This window comes from Schistocerca gregaria, chromosome 4, assembly GCF_023897955.1.
Source record: "Schistocerca gregaria isolate iqSchGreg1 chromosome 4, iqSchGreg1.2, whole genome shotgun sequence".
Taxonomy (NCBI): domain Eukaryota; kingdom Metazoa; phylum Arthropoda; class Insecta; order Orthoptera; family Acrididae; genus Schistocerca; species Schistocerca gregaria.
The window spans coordinates 280,236,001-280,252,660 of NC_064923.1; the positions used below are offsets into that span (position 1 = coordinate 280,236,001).

At 41.2% G+C, this 16,660-nt stretch overlaps 1 protein-coding gene across 1 annotated transcript in view; it reads left to right on the plus strand.

The window, feature by feature from the left end:
* Nucleotides 1-427: 427 nt before the first annotated feature.
* Nucleotides 428-16,660, plus strand: part of LOC126365863 (protein fem-1 homolog B-like) — a 51,159-nt gene continuing 34,926 nt past the window's right edge. Inside the window, exons 1-4 of the mRNA XM_050008532.1 lie at nt 428-1,153; nt 3,111-3,288; nt 3,371-3,736; nt 7,550-7,742. Of these exons, the coding sequence (XP_049864489.1) occupies nt 1,028-1,153; nt 3,111-3,288; nt 3,371-3,736; nt 7,550-7,742 (863 nt within the window). The 5' untranslated portion in view covers nt 428-1,027. The remainder of the gene's footprint in view (nt 1,154-3,110; nt 3,289-3,370; nt 3,737-7,549; nt 7,743-16,660) is intronic.

Below are 16,660 nucleotides of genomic sequence, written 5' to 3' on the forward strand. Positions count from 1 at the left end.
CTCCCTCTACGATTTTTACCCTCCACGCTGCCCTCCAATACTAAATTGGTGATCTCTTGATGCCTCAGAACATGTTAAGTTTATACCCGTTAAATTAATGCTTAAATTTCCAGAAATGGAAAAAAATGTAACTTGCGAGGTTTTTCGCAGATGATCAGTCCGTTTCAAAATTCACTCTTCATGAAAGAAATCATTATTTCCGCTGTCAAATAAGAGCTCTTGTATCACACACGTGCCGTATATTGCTCTAGTTGCACATACATATTTACAGTTTGTGAACGCCTATTACATTCGGGACAGTCCTGTCTTCTACAAGGAGTATAAAGTCCATACTTCTTGCCGTTATTGTTATTAATGATTTTTCGTTCGTTCTTGTTTGGTCACGCTGCTCTTGCTTTGGTTGACTTGCAGGTTGAGGTAAGTAAATATACAGCAAGACTTACGCGTCGCCTGTAATATCTCACATGTATTACCTACCTTTCGTAATTCGCACGTGTAGTTGTTCACGAATTAGATCGATATCCGCATGAGTAAATCAAAGATCCAAGGATGGCGTAGCAAACTTAAAACGATTTTTCTGTGCTTAAAAACACTGCATGCGAGTCTGTCTGTAGTAAACTTTGGTTTATTACACCAGAACTAGCGATAAAGCGTAATTGTTTTCTTTCTGGTGTTGACAATCAGATTGGAATTTAATTTTGTCCTGTGACTCTTCTACATAGAAGGCAGTGACTCAGCTGACTATTTTGCGCACAAAAAGCAGAAGTTCGCAGAAAGCAGTTGTGGTTCAGCAGTGTTGAGAAGTGGACGAGTGCGTGTGGTGCATTGCGGGGTTCCTATACACGAAGCATCCTTTCCCACTTTTTTGAAAATCATACCCTTGGTGATAGTTTTCGTGAGAAAGTTATTCATGTGTCTAAGGAGCCGCAGCATTTGCGGAGAAATTGTTCTATACGTAAACCTGCTTAATGTATGATGCATAAATCTATTGCGTGTCTTTGGACTCAAATTAGAACGTTTTTATAAAATGAGTGAAGTGTCAGAGACTCTAAAAAATAAGGTTTATTTCGCTGCTCGTGATGGGTGTGCTGTCCTTCTGTGCGCAATTTTATCAGAGAAAACCCCAGCAGAAGTACAAGAACTACTTAATCAAGTAAGTACTCCCGAAGATTCACACTATAAAACCATACCTGATTGTCTTTAAGAATATTTTAATTAATAATTGTTTGTCGGTAATAGATTCAAACTGCACCTGCCTACGATAAAAATTAAAATACAGTGAACAAGCTTGGTGTTCATGGTAGAATTTGATTTTGATGGTACGCGGAGTACCAAACATACACAAATAATGTAAACAATAGAAAGAGGTGACTGTAAGAAGGGTTAATGAGAGGATTATGTACATTGGTGTGTCTGTACCATACTGTTAGCCACATCGGTGAGCCTTCAGAGCCATTTTGTACTACAGATACTATAAATTAGCAAATGCTGTAACAAAAGAACATGTGCATTGTTAAAGTACCGAGCTGGGCTCACGTTCCCTCACGACAGGGTGACTCAGCATAGGCAACACTGCTTGTGACATACTTGTCAGTCTGCCAGGAACTACATTAAAAATTTAACAGGCCTTTGTCATTGGAAAGAAACTTGTTAACAGTGTAGATAAAATATGTATCCCAAGCTGAACCGGTTGCCTGTATAGTCGCACAGTAAGAACTGTTGTCATGTAAGGAAATATTGACATACAAACATTTTTTTAATGAAAATGCAGAAGTAGCATTGCCATATATCATTCAAGATCTCATAATAGATGACTGGAAAGAAATAGTGTAATTACCTAAAGACAGTGGACTAGACAGAGCAGAATTCTTTGTGACACTTGATCACCTCTTCTTCTCCACCTGCAGGGTACATTATGAAAGATTATTGAAAAGAATTGTATTGTATGTGTGTGCTTGGAACTTTACTTTTTTCCTATTGGGAATTTTTGGAGAAAACTGATAATTCATTGCTCAGACTAACTCGTTGCATATATTAGCTTCCCAAATAGTGACTGCACTTAGTTGCTAAAGTCTAGATCACTGCCAGCAAGTCACAGAAGCAGTTTTTCTACTGCTCATTGCTATATAGGCCTAAAATTTATTTTTCTTTGGTGGCATTAACATGTTGCACTGAGCTAGATTGAGTGTAGTAATATGAAAACAATATAAAAAGTTATTTGTTTTTTCTAAACTGATGTTCCTTGCCTCAGAAATGAACCCTGTCTTATTTGCTTTTTAAGGATAGGATATTGCATTATTAATGTTTAAATAGTGCCGAAGCATAACTTTAAAGTATGGCCACAGTTCACATGACACACCTGTACATTTGTTTAAAACAGTCTTGAACGTTTTGAGTGGTGATACATGTCACTAATTTATTGAAAATATTTCAGCAGGATACAGTTGTTCTGAGACAATGGTTAAAGCCAAGTTTTTCTAGTTACGAAAGTGACATACAACTGATACAGTATAGCAGAAAATAGCTTATTGGGCTCAAGTCTACGATGGGCCACACAGGTGCAGATGTTGCCAGCACCTATGCCTGAATGATTAAGAGCAAATGTGTTATTACTTTCAGTAATGAAAACTGATCACTTATCACCCACCACGTTCACAATTCAGCTGTACCATCGCATTTAGAGTTCCCTGACAGCTCTTTGTAAAGTTTATGTAGCATTTCATTTACTATCATGTCGTGGAACGCATGGTAAATACTAAGACATAGTTCTTGTCATTTGGAAGAGTTTGAGGTAGTGTTCGTAAATCAATAAAAAGAAGCTATGTTAAGGGTATTGAAACTAACTTACTCAACTATATAGATATATTCCCAAATCATTTCAGGCAAATGCCAGGATGGTCCCTATGGATACGTAATTAATTGACACATTTCCCTTCCCACATCATTGTTAAGAACTAAATGCTTACTATTAATTATTATTATTTTCATTGTTGTTATTATTTCTGTTTTAAAAGTTAATGATACATTCTAATTATTTTTAATATGACATTACTAAAGTTAACTGCATAATATTTGAAAATTGCCTAATGATAGGCTTATTGTAATTGTAGCAGGTGATAGAGGAAGATGGACAGAAATGTACACCTCTTATTGTAGCAGCGAGACATGGACATGACAGGTTAGTCAAGATGCTGCTTTCCAAATGCCAACCTGACATAGAGCAAGAGGGAACTGTGAAGTTTGATGGCTATGTTATAGAAGGTGCCAGTGCATTGTGGTGTGCAGCAGGTATTGTTTGACAAACAGTGAAAATAAAATGATAGAACAGTTTCATTTCTCGTTGTTTCTATGTTTACTTCTTGTTTTCCAGGAGCCGGCCATCTAAATGTTGTCAAAACATTGGTTAAATCAGGTGCTAATGTTAATCATCCTACTAGAACAAATTCAACTCCATTGCGTGCAGCATGTTTTGATGGTCGGCTGGATATTGTGAAGTATTTAACAGAGCACAATGCTGATATTCACATAGCAAATAAGTATAATAATACCTGCTTAATGATTGCTGCCTATAAAGGTCATCTGGATGTAGTGAGCTTTTTGTTGGAAAAAGGTGCTAACCCAGATGAAAAGGCACACTGTGGAGCTACAGCTTTACATTTTGCCGCTGAGTGTGGACATGTTGCAATTGTCAAGGAGCTGCTGGACTATGGTGCACTTATAACAAAAAATGAAAATGGTACATTTGTAAGCTTATTTTTTGCATAAGATATTTGTGCATTTTTCATTATTGCTGTGTGTTGTCATTGATACTCACGAAGACTCATAGGAAAAAGTGTTAAATACATGTCCATAAAAGACAAAGTACCTTTTCATTTTAGCAGAACAGTAATTAAAATGGATGGTTTTTCCTTTGTAGGCTTGTAAAAAGTGAAACTCTCCCTGCCGATTCAGGTTTTTCGTCATGTCACTCACTCACTCTCTCCCATCTATCAAACCAACCTGTGACAATTTGTGTTGCCCTTCTTTGTGTAGATTCAGTATACCTGGATAGTCATATTTGATATTGATCCCACTCAACTGAGAAATTTTCTTGGGTGGATTGCCACAGTGTTACACTATAGGATTGGTATGTACCACAAGCTTTTATCTATGATTGTGCCTTTGTGATCATTCCATTGCATATCCCTACAAATTATTAAACCCAAGGTAGCTATTGCTGCTGTAACTGATAGGTCATCAGTGAACATGATGACAGTTGAATAAGAGAGCTGGGGATGACTTGTTTACCTCTTCCACCTACATGCCACTGACATGCAAAGTGATTTCTGTAGATATCATCTGTATTGTTGTTATTGTACAATGATCTCTTAAACTATTGCATAGGAACCATGCTATTCAGAAACACACAGCATAGTATAGAGCATTGATCACCTGATACATTCATATGTTCCTAATGTACCTGTATTATGTGCTCTTATTGAAAAGATATCTGATTAACAAGTAGTAGTGGAGCCAGGTCCATATACAGTTGGGGACGTGGGTGGAAACTAATTTATTAAACCAGAAGTTTCTTTGTCAGGTAAAGGAGAGAAACGCAATTAAGTACATCAGGCTTACCAGGGATAAGTGAGGAAAATCTCAGAATCTTGTATAATGTGACATGCAAATTAAGCCAAATCTGGGTTTTTGTGTGTTACATTTTTCTACATTGGATGTTTTTTGTTTGGGTACATTGGTCTTTATGGAACACCTTGTGACCGATTTTGGGATGGCGTCTTCATCAGGCCCAAGCTCCCAACTTGTGTTTCACAATTATTCAGACAAAATCATATTATAAAACGTTTATTAAATGGGAACTACTTCTGGCCTTCTCCTCTTCCCACAGTTCAGTCACTGGTCCTCATTCTATCCAAAACCAATTGCTTCACCTCCTCAGCCATCCACAATGACAATATCTCCTCAATAGTTTCCCCTCTCAATGGACGGGTAGTATTGTGCCTCTTGTCCTAAAGCCCAGTAAGCATCCATCATCCCTCAATAGTTACTGGGCAGTTAGCTCTACCAACATACCCTGCAAGTTATTTGAACAGATGGTGGGTCATTGGCTCAATTGCATCTTTGAATCTCAGGATCTCTTGTCTCCTTACCAGTGTGGCTTTCAGGAGGGATGGTCTCTGGTCAAACATCTACTTTAATTGGAAACCTGTGGCCAGCAGGCCTTTTCCCAGCACCGCCATCTTGTTGAAGTTTCCTTTGATCTTCGTAAGTCTTGTGACAAGGCTGGGCGCCATCACACCGTACTTACACTCCATGAGTGGGGTCTTTGGGGCCCTCTCCCAATTTTATGCACCATTTCCTGTGCCATTCCTAGTTTGGGATCACAATATTCTCAGCTCTCTGGAGACCCATTAGAATGGCATTCCACAAGGCCCCATTGGATCAGTGGTCATCCCTGCTCTGCATGTGGATAATTTCTGTATCTGGGCTAGTTACCACTAGGTGGCCCCTCTTCAGTGACAGCTCTAGTGTGCTATCTATAGAATTCTATCGTTATCTTTGGTGCATTTCTGTTGTCATACTATGGTCCATCCTGATCTGGAGCACTAGCTCAATGCCCAGTGCCCAGCGTAGTCCCCCAATTCTGTTTCTTGGGTCTTCTTTCTGACAACAAGTTTGCTTGATTGCCCATATCTGCCTTCTGAAGCTTGGCTGTTTTTTCTGTAAATTCGATGTCTTTCACTTTCTTGCCCACACCTCTTGGGGCATGGATCATTTGACTCTTCTCTGCCTTTATCAGGCCCTGGTTCTTTCTAGCCTGGACTTTTGTTGTCAAGTTTATGCCTCAGCTGTCCCTTACTCGCTGCACCTCTTGCACCGGTCCACCATCAATATCTGTTCTTTCTGTGCTGACCGCTCCTACTCTATTCTTTTTGTATCTTTGGGACAGTGCCCACCCTTGGTTGGGTTTACTGGCTGGGCTGCGCCTCACTTCTCTTTGCTGCAGTTTCCATCTTCCATTTTGTCTTGGTCTGCACATTCTCTCCTGACAACTCCCCTCCCTCAACTCCCCCCTCCCCCTCCCCGCCTCCCTGTCACCGCCAGTTAGTTTCTTGGTCCTGGATGTGGATGGATCTCTTATGGAGTTTGAAATCTCCATTGCTCCAGATGTGTTCCATTGTTTGTTCTGCCTCCTCTTATGCAAGTTTTGGGATGGTACTTTAAATATGCTGATCACATGGGATATCTCTTCATGTCTTCTGTTGACACGGAGCACTATCCTGTCTGCCACATGTGGGGTGATTACTGCGGAACTGATGACCATCTATTGGCCCCTCTTCTTTATTAAACAGTCTTTCTTCACCCAAATGTTGTCATGTACAGACTTGATAAGTGGGCTTCAGGCTGTCATTCGTTGTTTTTCCCATCATCCTTTGGTCTCTACCATGTGTGACCTTCTCACCGACCTTGGCCATGCTACTTGTTCAGTTGATTTCCTTTGTGTTCCTTTCCTGGCCACATGGGACTACCCCGCATGTTTTGGCCCTTCACTCTCAATATGCCCTCCTAGGTGTTAGTGGATGACCATCACATGGTTACGTCCGTCCTCCAGTTTTCTTTCCAAAAGTGGTTTGTTCTTTCAGAGTTAAATACCTGATTACGATATAGTGCAGGAGCAATATATGGGTCAGTGGTGGTGATGGCGCCTCATCATGCATAGTGCCTGCAGGGTGGGGCGCCTCCTGCTGTCAGCCCCCCCCCCCCCCCCCCCCTCCTGCTCCTGTTCTTTACTCTTCCTGCCGCCCCACTGTTCCTTTTGCCTCCCATTTTCTTCTTCCATCAGCTCGACTGTGCTGTTGGTATTGCTCCTCGCTCACTTTCTGTCGCTTGAGATCATGGGACCAATGTCCTCGATGTTTGGTCCCCTTTGCCTCATTCCCAGTCAACCAACTAACAAGAATAACATCTATATACAAGAGTTTTCTTGAATTCTTTAGTTGCATTGTTTTGAAGATAAAGTAGTTTCATCCATTGTTTCATTATTTGGCTTTAGCTTTCTGTTCTTCTGTGATGATGCAGTTGCTTGTCGTACAGAGGCCAATAATTTATTCATATAGGCAGTGAAAAAGTGAAGACATTTCTATGTGGGTGAAACTTAGTTTTGAATCGTGGCATTACTTGTTTGATTTGCCATAAATTTCCAACCGTCATTGAGCAAAAATTATGCATATTTTGCTAATTTTCATTCTACCAAAGGAAAATGTGGAAAAAGAAATGCAAATAATATGCAGCAGTAAACTAATACATGTGAACAAAAGATGTCAGGAAAGTTGTCTTGTGGAAATATAGTCATTTCATCCATATCCATTTTCAGGGAGGGAACTCCTACTTCTGAAAGCTGAGAATATGTTAGTAAAAAAATTTATTGGGTGGAAATCCTTTGTATCTTTATTCAGTTAAAATTGGTGCATATATAATAACGGATAACTCTGAAATCCCATATGTATTTGAATAACTGCACAATATAAAATGTTGCACTTTGCTCTTTCAGGTATGAGTCCACTGATTGCTGCAGCTGAAAGAACAAGAGCAGATGTTGTAGAATATCTCATTACGAGGCCAGAAGTTTCTCGACAAGAGAAAATAGATGCATTAGAGCTGCTGGGGGCCTCATTTGCAAATGATAAAGATAATTACTGTCTTCAACGAGCTTATTACTACTTACATCATACTATGGAAATGAGGTTTGTACAAACACACTGTAATTTTATTCAAGGGAATGATTTGTATGTGGCTATGCTAGGAACAGGCCATTTGGCACCGAGCCTGTGTAAAAGTGAGGATTTCAGTTCTTAGAAATGGGTAGTTGACATAGATTTGCTCGGGTGCAGTAAGTCCTTGAATCTGTTGCATTATATGGCCATTCAAGAGTGGTTTGTTTCATGAATATATGTTCTCCACACATTACTACTGTATTTTGCAATTCTAATGAAATTCACATAATATTTTGGACCCACACTTGTAAAGTTAGCCAGTAGTGGATGAATGTCTTGAAGATTTTTTATAGGTTCAGAAGTTTTACAACATTCCTCAGTTCTCTGGCATGGAAAATCAACAAACTAAAGACAAAAAGTGTTTGTTTGGCATGAAGGTGATGGCCACTGCGATTTCACCCTTGTTCAAAAGTTCCGGAACATTTGTAAATTCGTGCCAGTGGTGTATTGGAGTGAAATGCAGTTGGCATCCCTGCACATGCCTGTGTATGTGTAACTGCCAGAAGTTTCATTGTTGTATGTCTGTTAGTTAGTGTGTAGTGCTGGAGTGAGTAGAACATTGTCTTGCACCATTGACAAATTTCAAGATGGCAGAACCAGAGGAGCAATGCGTCTTCATTCAGTTTTGTACGAAATTCAAGAAAACTTTTACAGAGGCACACACAATCATGCAGGAAGCCTATGGTGATGACTGCTTAAGTCATAACCAGTGTTACAAATGGTTCACACTGTTTAAAAGTGGTTGGATGGAAGTTACAGATGACCCTCATTCAGGATGCTCTTTGACGTCTACCTGTGATGGTCATGTCAGAAACATCGACAAAGTCATGTGTGCCAATCGCAGGCTGACTGTCCGAGAGAGTGCAGAAGAATGTAACGTTTCAGTTGTGTCATGAAATCCTGACACAACATCTTGGAATGCATTGTGTTGCCGCCAAGTTCATCCCACAGCTTGTGAGTCAATTTTGGAAAGATCTTCACCTTACAATCTGTGAAGATCTTTTGGGTCGTGCAAATGAGAATGAGATGTTTCTTAAGAGTGTCATAGCGAGTGATGAGATGTGGGTCTACGGTTATAATGTTAAGTCTTAAGTTCAGTCTACACATTGGGTCATGAAAGGTTCTCCAAGACCAAGGAAAGCTCATCAGATCAGGTCAAGCTGATAGTTTTCTTTGACTTTGAAGGATTAGTTCATCATGAATTCACACCATAGGGAAAATCTGTTAATTGATGGTATTATCGGGATGTGTTGCAATACCAGCGACAAAATATGAGAAGGTAATGGAGTGAAATGTGGTGAGACAATTCACTGTTTCGAATCACAATAATGGACCCATGTATACATCCTTGTTAGTGCACAACTGTTGCACAAAAAACAAAATCGCTGTGCAGCCTCATCCTCCTCACTCGCCAGACCTGGCCCCTGCGGACTTTTTTTTTATATCCAAAGTTGAATACCCCATTGAAAGGATGAAGGTATGCAATGACAGACAAAATAAAAGAAAATTCACAGATGGCACTTCACACGATCTAGCAAGAGGCATACCAGGATTGCTTCCAGAAGTGGAAACAGCATTGGGAGCAGTGTATCAGTTGAGGAGGAGAGTATTTCAAAGGAGAGCATGCACAAGTAAAAGGTAACAGTAGGAAAAATTTTGTGGACAAAGCTCCGGAATTTTTTTGAACAGACCTCTTACATTATACCTACAATGATGTCACACATTAGAGACATGAACAAATGAAAATAATGCAGACTACAATTAATTTTAAAAAAATCGCATCAAACCAACTGGACAACTGTGGGAATTAGGGCATTCGGGGCAGGGAAATATGAAATACACAACATTACTAACACAAAATACATATCAAACCGAAAACTTATGCAAAAATCCAGCCAGCAAAGTCCTCACAATCCCACAAAATCCAAGTAAATATAAATAGAGAAAGTGAATTCTTAGATACCAATATTCAAACAAATTTGCGAGATTCTGGTACTTCCATATGAAATTATTCTTGACCTATATAGCTCAGATGCAGTCCATGGTGCAACTCTGGTGTCTGTAGACAAATCAGTGGTCATGGCCTTGGTTTGTGTAAGAACTGTTACTATGTTTTGCGATAAAAATAGTAGTTGTAACAATAGAGCAATGAATTGTTGTGAAATTTCGCATTACTTAGAAAAACTTTTACTGAAACCTATCTTTTACTAAAAAACGTGTGTTGTGAAGACTGTTTATCACATACACAAATTATTGAATGGTTTAGGCGTTCCCAAGGTGGCTGAGAAGACATTGAAGGTGACTCACCCAGGATGCCCTCCAACATCAGCAATGAATAAAAATCAATCAGTTGAGCTTTCGATTGATTGCTGAAAATTTAGAAATTGACAAGGAATGCTCAAAGCAAATTTACATAACCAACTTAATGTGAGAAAAGTGTGTGTGAAACTGGTGTTGAAAATTATCACGATTGAACAAAAAAAAAAAGCTCATAAGAATGTGAACCAATGAAAATGATCCTGATGTCTGGGAAACAGTGGTAATGTGACAAATCTTGGTTTTTCACTTATTATCCAGAAACTAAGCACCAAACCTATCACTGGAAGGACTCAACCTCAGTGAGAGTGAAAAAAGTTCAAATGAGCAAATCAAGATTCTTTTCCATGGAATTTTGTGTCTTCACTGGGTTCTTGAAGCTCCGACTATTAATCAACATTATTACCTTAAGGTTCTTGCTCAACTCCATATAAAAATAAGGGAAAAAGCCTGAATTGTGGATGAACAAGTCATGGGTTCTGCTTAAAGACAATGAAGTGGCTCATACCGCGTTATCTGTTACGAGGTTTCTAGCAAAGCACAGTGTTCCTCTGAATACAAATCTGTAACCAACAACTACCGACCTCTCCAAACACAGTTCAATTACAAATCCAAGCAAATGGCACACTACCATCCAATCACTCACTAGCATCATTCAGAAACAATTCCAAAACATCAACATTCAACAAGAGTGTGTGCCACCACATACTTCAAAAAGCTCTCTTCAGACATAATCCATTTCAGATAAGCAGCATAACCATGATATCACAAAACTCACCACAGTCAGTCATGGGTCAGAGCCAACAACTAGCACTGTACTTTTAGTTCATCTAGTTACTGTTATGTTTTGTTGTTTCAACCATAAGATTCAGCCATAAAATAAAGATTAATGATTAATGAAAATCGCCCCAACTGTAACACATAGTTTTGTACAAGGAATGTGTAATAATACAGCTGAAGTGGTTTGTGATAATCATTAAAATTAGTGTCCACCATGCTGCTAAACATCATCAAGATCATAAAATAGAGAGAGATACCATTATAAGTTACATCATTAGAGGCTCTTTTATAAGAAGATTTTCCTAATGAATTATCATTTCAGGTTGCTTTTAGGTTAGATCAATAGATAAAGTGACACTGCTATCACCAACAGAAATGATACCAGTACTTGCTACCACTGTGCAGCAGTTGAAGATGAACAATGAACTGTCCTGTCAGTACCCTTCTTCAACTCAAAGCATTATGTTGTTGTTACTTTCTTGCTTGTTTACAGATAAAGTTGCCCTGTTAGTATGTTAGACACGTTCTCCGTTTGAGCAAGGTGTTTGATCCAGATTCTATTGTTAAAACGTAAGCTGCGGTATTCCAGTGACAGTTAGTGATGGTACAGTCAGAATAAGTCGTGTGATTTGTTAAGTTTAGGAGGTAGATTATTTCATCATTCTCATCCAACACGCATCTGGAGCATCATTACTTCACCCTCCCACCATTGACAACGAGAGCCAATGTCTGTCTGTTCATTGATAAATCATAATTGTGTGACCATATGGGGGAGTTAGCATAAGATCACCAGACACGTATAAAATTAGGTTATAGACAAAATGATGCAAGCACACAAACAAATTGAGCTATTCAAGAAGCAACAAACCCATAACAGTTGAGTGAATTTGTTTGCTACTCAAATTATTGGGAAGTGTGAGAATGCCAAGTAGCAAAAACGCAAAACATAAAGCCCCATGGGAGTGAACCCATTGCGATGTTGCAGGGTACTGAATCCCTCCCTCTCTGAAAAGGTCAACTAGGGTAGAAAATGGCCAGTCTTGGGTCTCAGCCTCTGGTGTAGAACCAATGAGGCCAACAGAGAACCCCTCAGCAGGCCAACAACCGAAGGAGGCAATGCCGATGCCACAGACTCTGCCAAGGAGACGGAGGCTGAGGCAACGCCGATGCCACAGACTCTGCTAAGGAGACGGAGGCTGAGGCAACGAGGAGTCCACCAGTAGCAGTTGAGGCAAAGCCAACTACATTGGCACGGGGGGGGGGGGGGGGGGGGCAGGGCAGGGCAGGGGAGGTGGAGAGTAGATCAAAATCTGTGGTTTCCACATCAACAGGAGCAGGTGGGAGCCTCAATGGGGCCCGAAGCTGCAGATGCAGGGAGGAATGTGGAGGGTGTGGCAATGGAGAGACACATTGCCGCAAGCAGGAGCCCACCCTGGACTGATGACGTGATCATCCCTGCCACCGAACTGACCAGAAGAAGACTGTATGGTGATGCCCCAACAGGGTACAGATGCAGCTGAGTTGTATAATGGATCTCCTGCTCCCTACTAACATCTATCACAAACAACTGCTGACCCTTGTAGCCAACCACGACACCTGACAGCCAACCCAGCCACCAGCCAAAGAACTGGGCACAAATGGCAGCCACAAGAGGAAAAGTGGTGGGCCACAGTGGAGAACACTCTGCGGCTGGCTCCCACTCAAACATTCCGCTGAACCTGTTAACTGATGTCACGTGGTGTGTAGTCAGAAAGCTTAACAACACATCACTGAAAGAGGCAGACACAGACCGCTTCATTTGGGCCTTAAATACATGTACAAAGCATTCCACCTCCAGAGTAGAAGGCAGGTGAAATGGGGCTGAGTAATGTTATGAATTCAAAAGTCTTCAAACTCTCATGACACAAATCGCCTACCATTATCGAACACAGGATCCTGGGGGTCGCTCAGTGTCAAAAATAACTTCCATGGGGCAGCCTACTACATGGAGAACAGCTTGGCTATGTTCAGGGCATTCAACAATGTACTGACCAACAACAGCTGCACACTGTCCAAATCAGTCCTGCAAAATTGATGTGCACCCTGTCCTGAGGGTGAACTGGGACTGCCAAAGGAGAAAACTCAACTAGTGCATCTAGGCTGCCAATGGAAAGTCTGACATGATTTGCTGCAAGGCATCATCCAAAGTGAATGTGAAAGTTTCCTGCTGATCAAATTCTGTATCGGTTGCCCTCGGTAACTGTGATAGCACATCATGCTGGGCAGAGGTGTGGTAATGAATGCCATAGCAATAGTTGCTGAGAAGGAGGGTCTGTGTCTGCATTTGGTAGACAGTCCTGTTAGACAGCTTAGAATGAAGACCAAAATAAGATAACCGGCGGCTTGTGGTTGGTGATGAGAAGAAACTATGCTCTTTAAGTAATAGCTAGTGCTGCCTTTTCCACCTGAAAGTGTCTTCGATGCATGTATTGTGGGCTGTTCGATGCCATCTGGGTTCCGATGGGACAGCACTACACTGATGGCTTACTGTAATGTGCACAGGCCAGGGTTAAAGGTTTACCTGACATAAAAAGAAGTCAGGCAGGGAGCACAGCACACACACACACTGCTTGAGACTGAAAAGCCTGTTCACAAAATTTAATGCCCTTTTGGTGAAGCTGGTTAAGAGGATGGGAAATGTATGCGCCTGGGGAATGAGCTAACCATTATGTGAAATCTTACCAAACAAACGACTGGAGCATGTTCAGGTTCATGGACATTAGGAGGTTGAAGATGACTTTGATGTGGTCTCCAAAAAAATGCAGCTTTGGGGAGGAAAAAGCTAAACTTTTCCAACTTGCAGTGAAGGCCATTCTCCAGGAGGTGTTGGAAGACTGACTGCAGGTTTTGTAAATGTACCTCTCGTACTCTCTTGTAGGGCCCATTACCACATGTCATAAAGGTAATTGATGCAACAGGGAACATCCTGAATCAGTTGCTCCCAGTTTGTAAATGCCTGGTGCAGACAAGGTCGCCAAAAGCAAGCAATTTAACTGGTAAAGCCCAATGGCTGGTTAAGGTCCAAGAAAATCCCAATAACTGTATCCAGTGGCAAATGCCGGTAGACATCGTGCAAGTTGATGTGTGAAAAATTGCTGATGCTGCTGCTCCACACCCTCCCGACAACCTCACCAACATCACCGCTGTCCATGTAAATGGATACAAATCCACAAAACATTGTGCATTGATCATTTGTTTAAAATGGTCACAAAGACAGCTTACACTACACTCGTTCGTCCTCTGTTAGAATGTTGCTGCGCGGTGTGGGATCCTTACCAGGTGGGATTGACGGAGGACATCGAAAGGGTGCAAAAAAGGCAGCTCGTTTTGTATTATCACGTTATAGGGGAGAGAGTGTGGCAGATATGATACACGAGTTGGGATGGAAGTCATTACAGCATAGACGTTTTTCGTCGCGGCGAGACCTTTTTACGAAATTTCAGTCACCAACTTTCTCTTCCAAATGCGAAAATATTTTGTTGGGCCCAACCTACATAGGTAGAAATGACCATCAAAATAAAATACGAGAAATCAGAGCTCGAACAGAAAGGCTTAGGTGTTCGTTTTTCCCGCTCGCTGTTCGGGAGTGGAATAGTAGAGAGATAGTATGATTGTGGTTCGATGAACCCTCTGCCAAGCACTTAAATGTGAATTGCAGAGTAGTCGTGTAGATGTAGATGTAGATGTAGATGTAGGCGCATGAGGCTTTTGGGCTTCTGACTCACCACCAACAGATGTAATGCCTATATCCTGCCAATGCTATAACTTGCCTTTTACCTTGTCGTGCATGGAGAAGGGAATGCTGTGGGGATGACAAAATTTAGGTACCGCCAATGGCTTAAGAGAAAGAGGTGTCTCAAGATTTGTAAACAAGTGGATTCAGGCACTAATTGCTCTTTGTCAACCATCCGGAAGTCAAAAACAGAAGGTGTTCAGTCTAAAACTAATTCTCCATCTTTTTGTGGACTCTTTGAAACTAGCAAATGGCATCATGGGCGACGGGTGCCGGGATGGAAACAGCACAAGGGCTGTCTGGCCTGTGATCAGCAGAGCAAGGACAGAAAGCTAATCCGCATTCTGGTTCATCAGTGCCTGCACCTACTCCTCTTGCTGCTGCTGCTGCTGCTGCTGCTGCTGCCTCAGCTGTTCTTTCTGTAGGTGAAACTGTTTCTGCCAGCTTTGCAGAAATGCCATGGCAGCCCAAAATGAACACTAGGAAAATGGAAATAAAAAATAGGGGTGTCACAAGCATAACAACATCTCTTTTCACCATTTTAGTATCTGCTCCAGTGTGATAACATTGCAACACTACATTTTCTGCACAAGTAGTTCATGGGCCGACAATGGCTCCATAACAACTGGGGAATAGAAGCCTATGAGAGGAATTGAAAACTTACTATGCAAATCAATCTATGGGAAGCAAAAAGTTCAAAACCACATAGGGAGTTGCATGGAGATAAACTCAGCATGTGATGGGTGTCGGCGCCTAATGACTGAACACTCAGCGATTGGCAGCAACATTTGGCGTGAAGGGAAAGGAAAGTCCCCATACTACTCATAGCTTGCATTCCCCATGGCAAGTTTGCCCACTGTGCCAACTTGTGCACCATGAAGGAATTATCTGAATGGATCAGATTTTTGTAGGTGTGATGTACATGTTCAGACAAAGAATGATTACAATTTCAGAAAAAAATTGATGATTTATTCAAGAAAAAGAGTTTCTCAAATTCGGCAAGTAAATAACGCATTGGTTCACCTCTGGTTTTTATGCAAGCAGTTACTTGGCATGGCATTGATTTAGTTGTTGGATGTCCTCCTGGGGGATAGCAACATTATTCCACATTCTGTCCAATTGGCATGATAGATTGTCAAGATCCGAAGTTTGCTGCTCATAATGCTCCAAATATTCTCAGTTGGGGAAGGATCTGGTGGCCTTGCTGGTCAAGGTAGGGTTTGGCAAGCATGAAGACAAGTAGTAGAAATTCTCAGCGTGTGCAGGAAGGCATTATCTTTCTGAACTATAAGCCCAGGATGGCTTGCCATGGAGGTCAACAAAACTGGGTGTAGAGTATTGTTGACACATTGCTGTGCCATAAGGGTGTTGCAGACAACCAAGCAGGACCCTTCTGCCATGAAAAGAAATGGCACCCAGACCATCACTCCTGCTTGTCAGGCTGTATGGTAGGCAACAGTCAGTTTGGTGTCCCATTGCTATCCAGAGTGTCTCCAAACCCCTCTTTGTCCTGGAATCTTATTATTGGAGAGAATTGTCTTCAGTGACAAGTTACACTTCAAATTGAGCGCTGATGGCCAGTGAATGAGCACATTTTGATCCTCCTCCTCCCTCTTTTTGTCTTGTTCTTCAATACCAGCTCTTCCCCACTAAAAGCCCCCATAAGATATTCTGGAATGATTCTGTGATGCCAGACAGGAGTCTAACGACATCACAACCAGACCATGGCATGGGTATGACTGAACAGTTTGGTGTACCTTGCGCATTTAAGTTTGAAACTTCTGTCTGAGTCTTTATATACTCTGATGATGTCTCCAGCATTAGAAAGTTAAAATGTTATGCATGGAAATATGGCTTGGATAGTGGTCTAGTGCCACTAAACAAAATTTTCCAGTGGTGCAAATACTGGCCTTGAAAGCCTGACTTGTATTATCCTGCCATTTGCATTAAGCAGTTTTGGCAAATTGTGAAGAAACTAAGCTGACTTGTGGTCAGAAGATTTGAACTACATTGCAGTGCA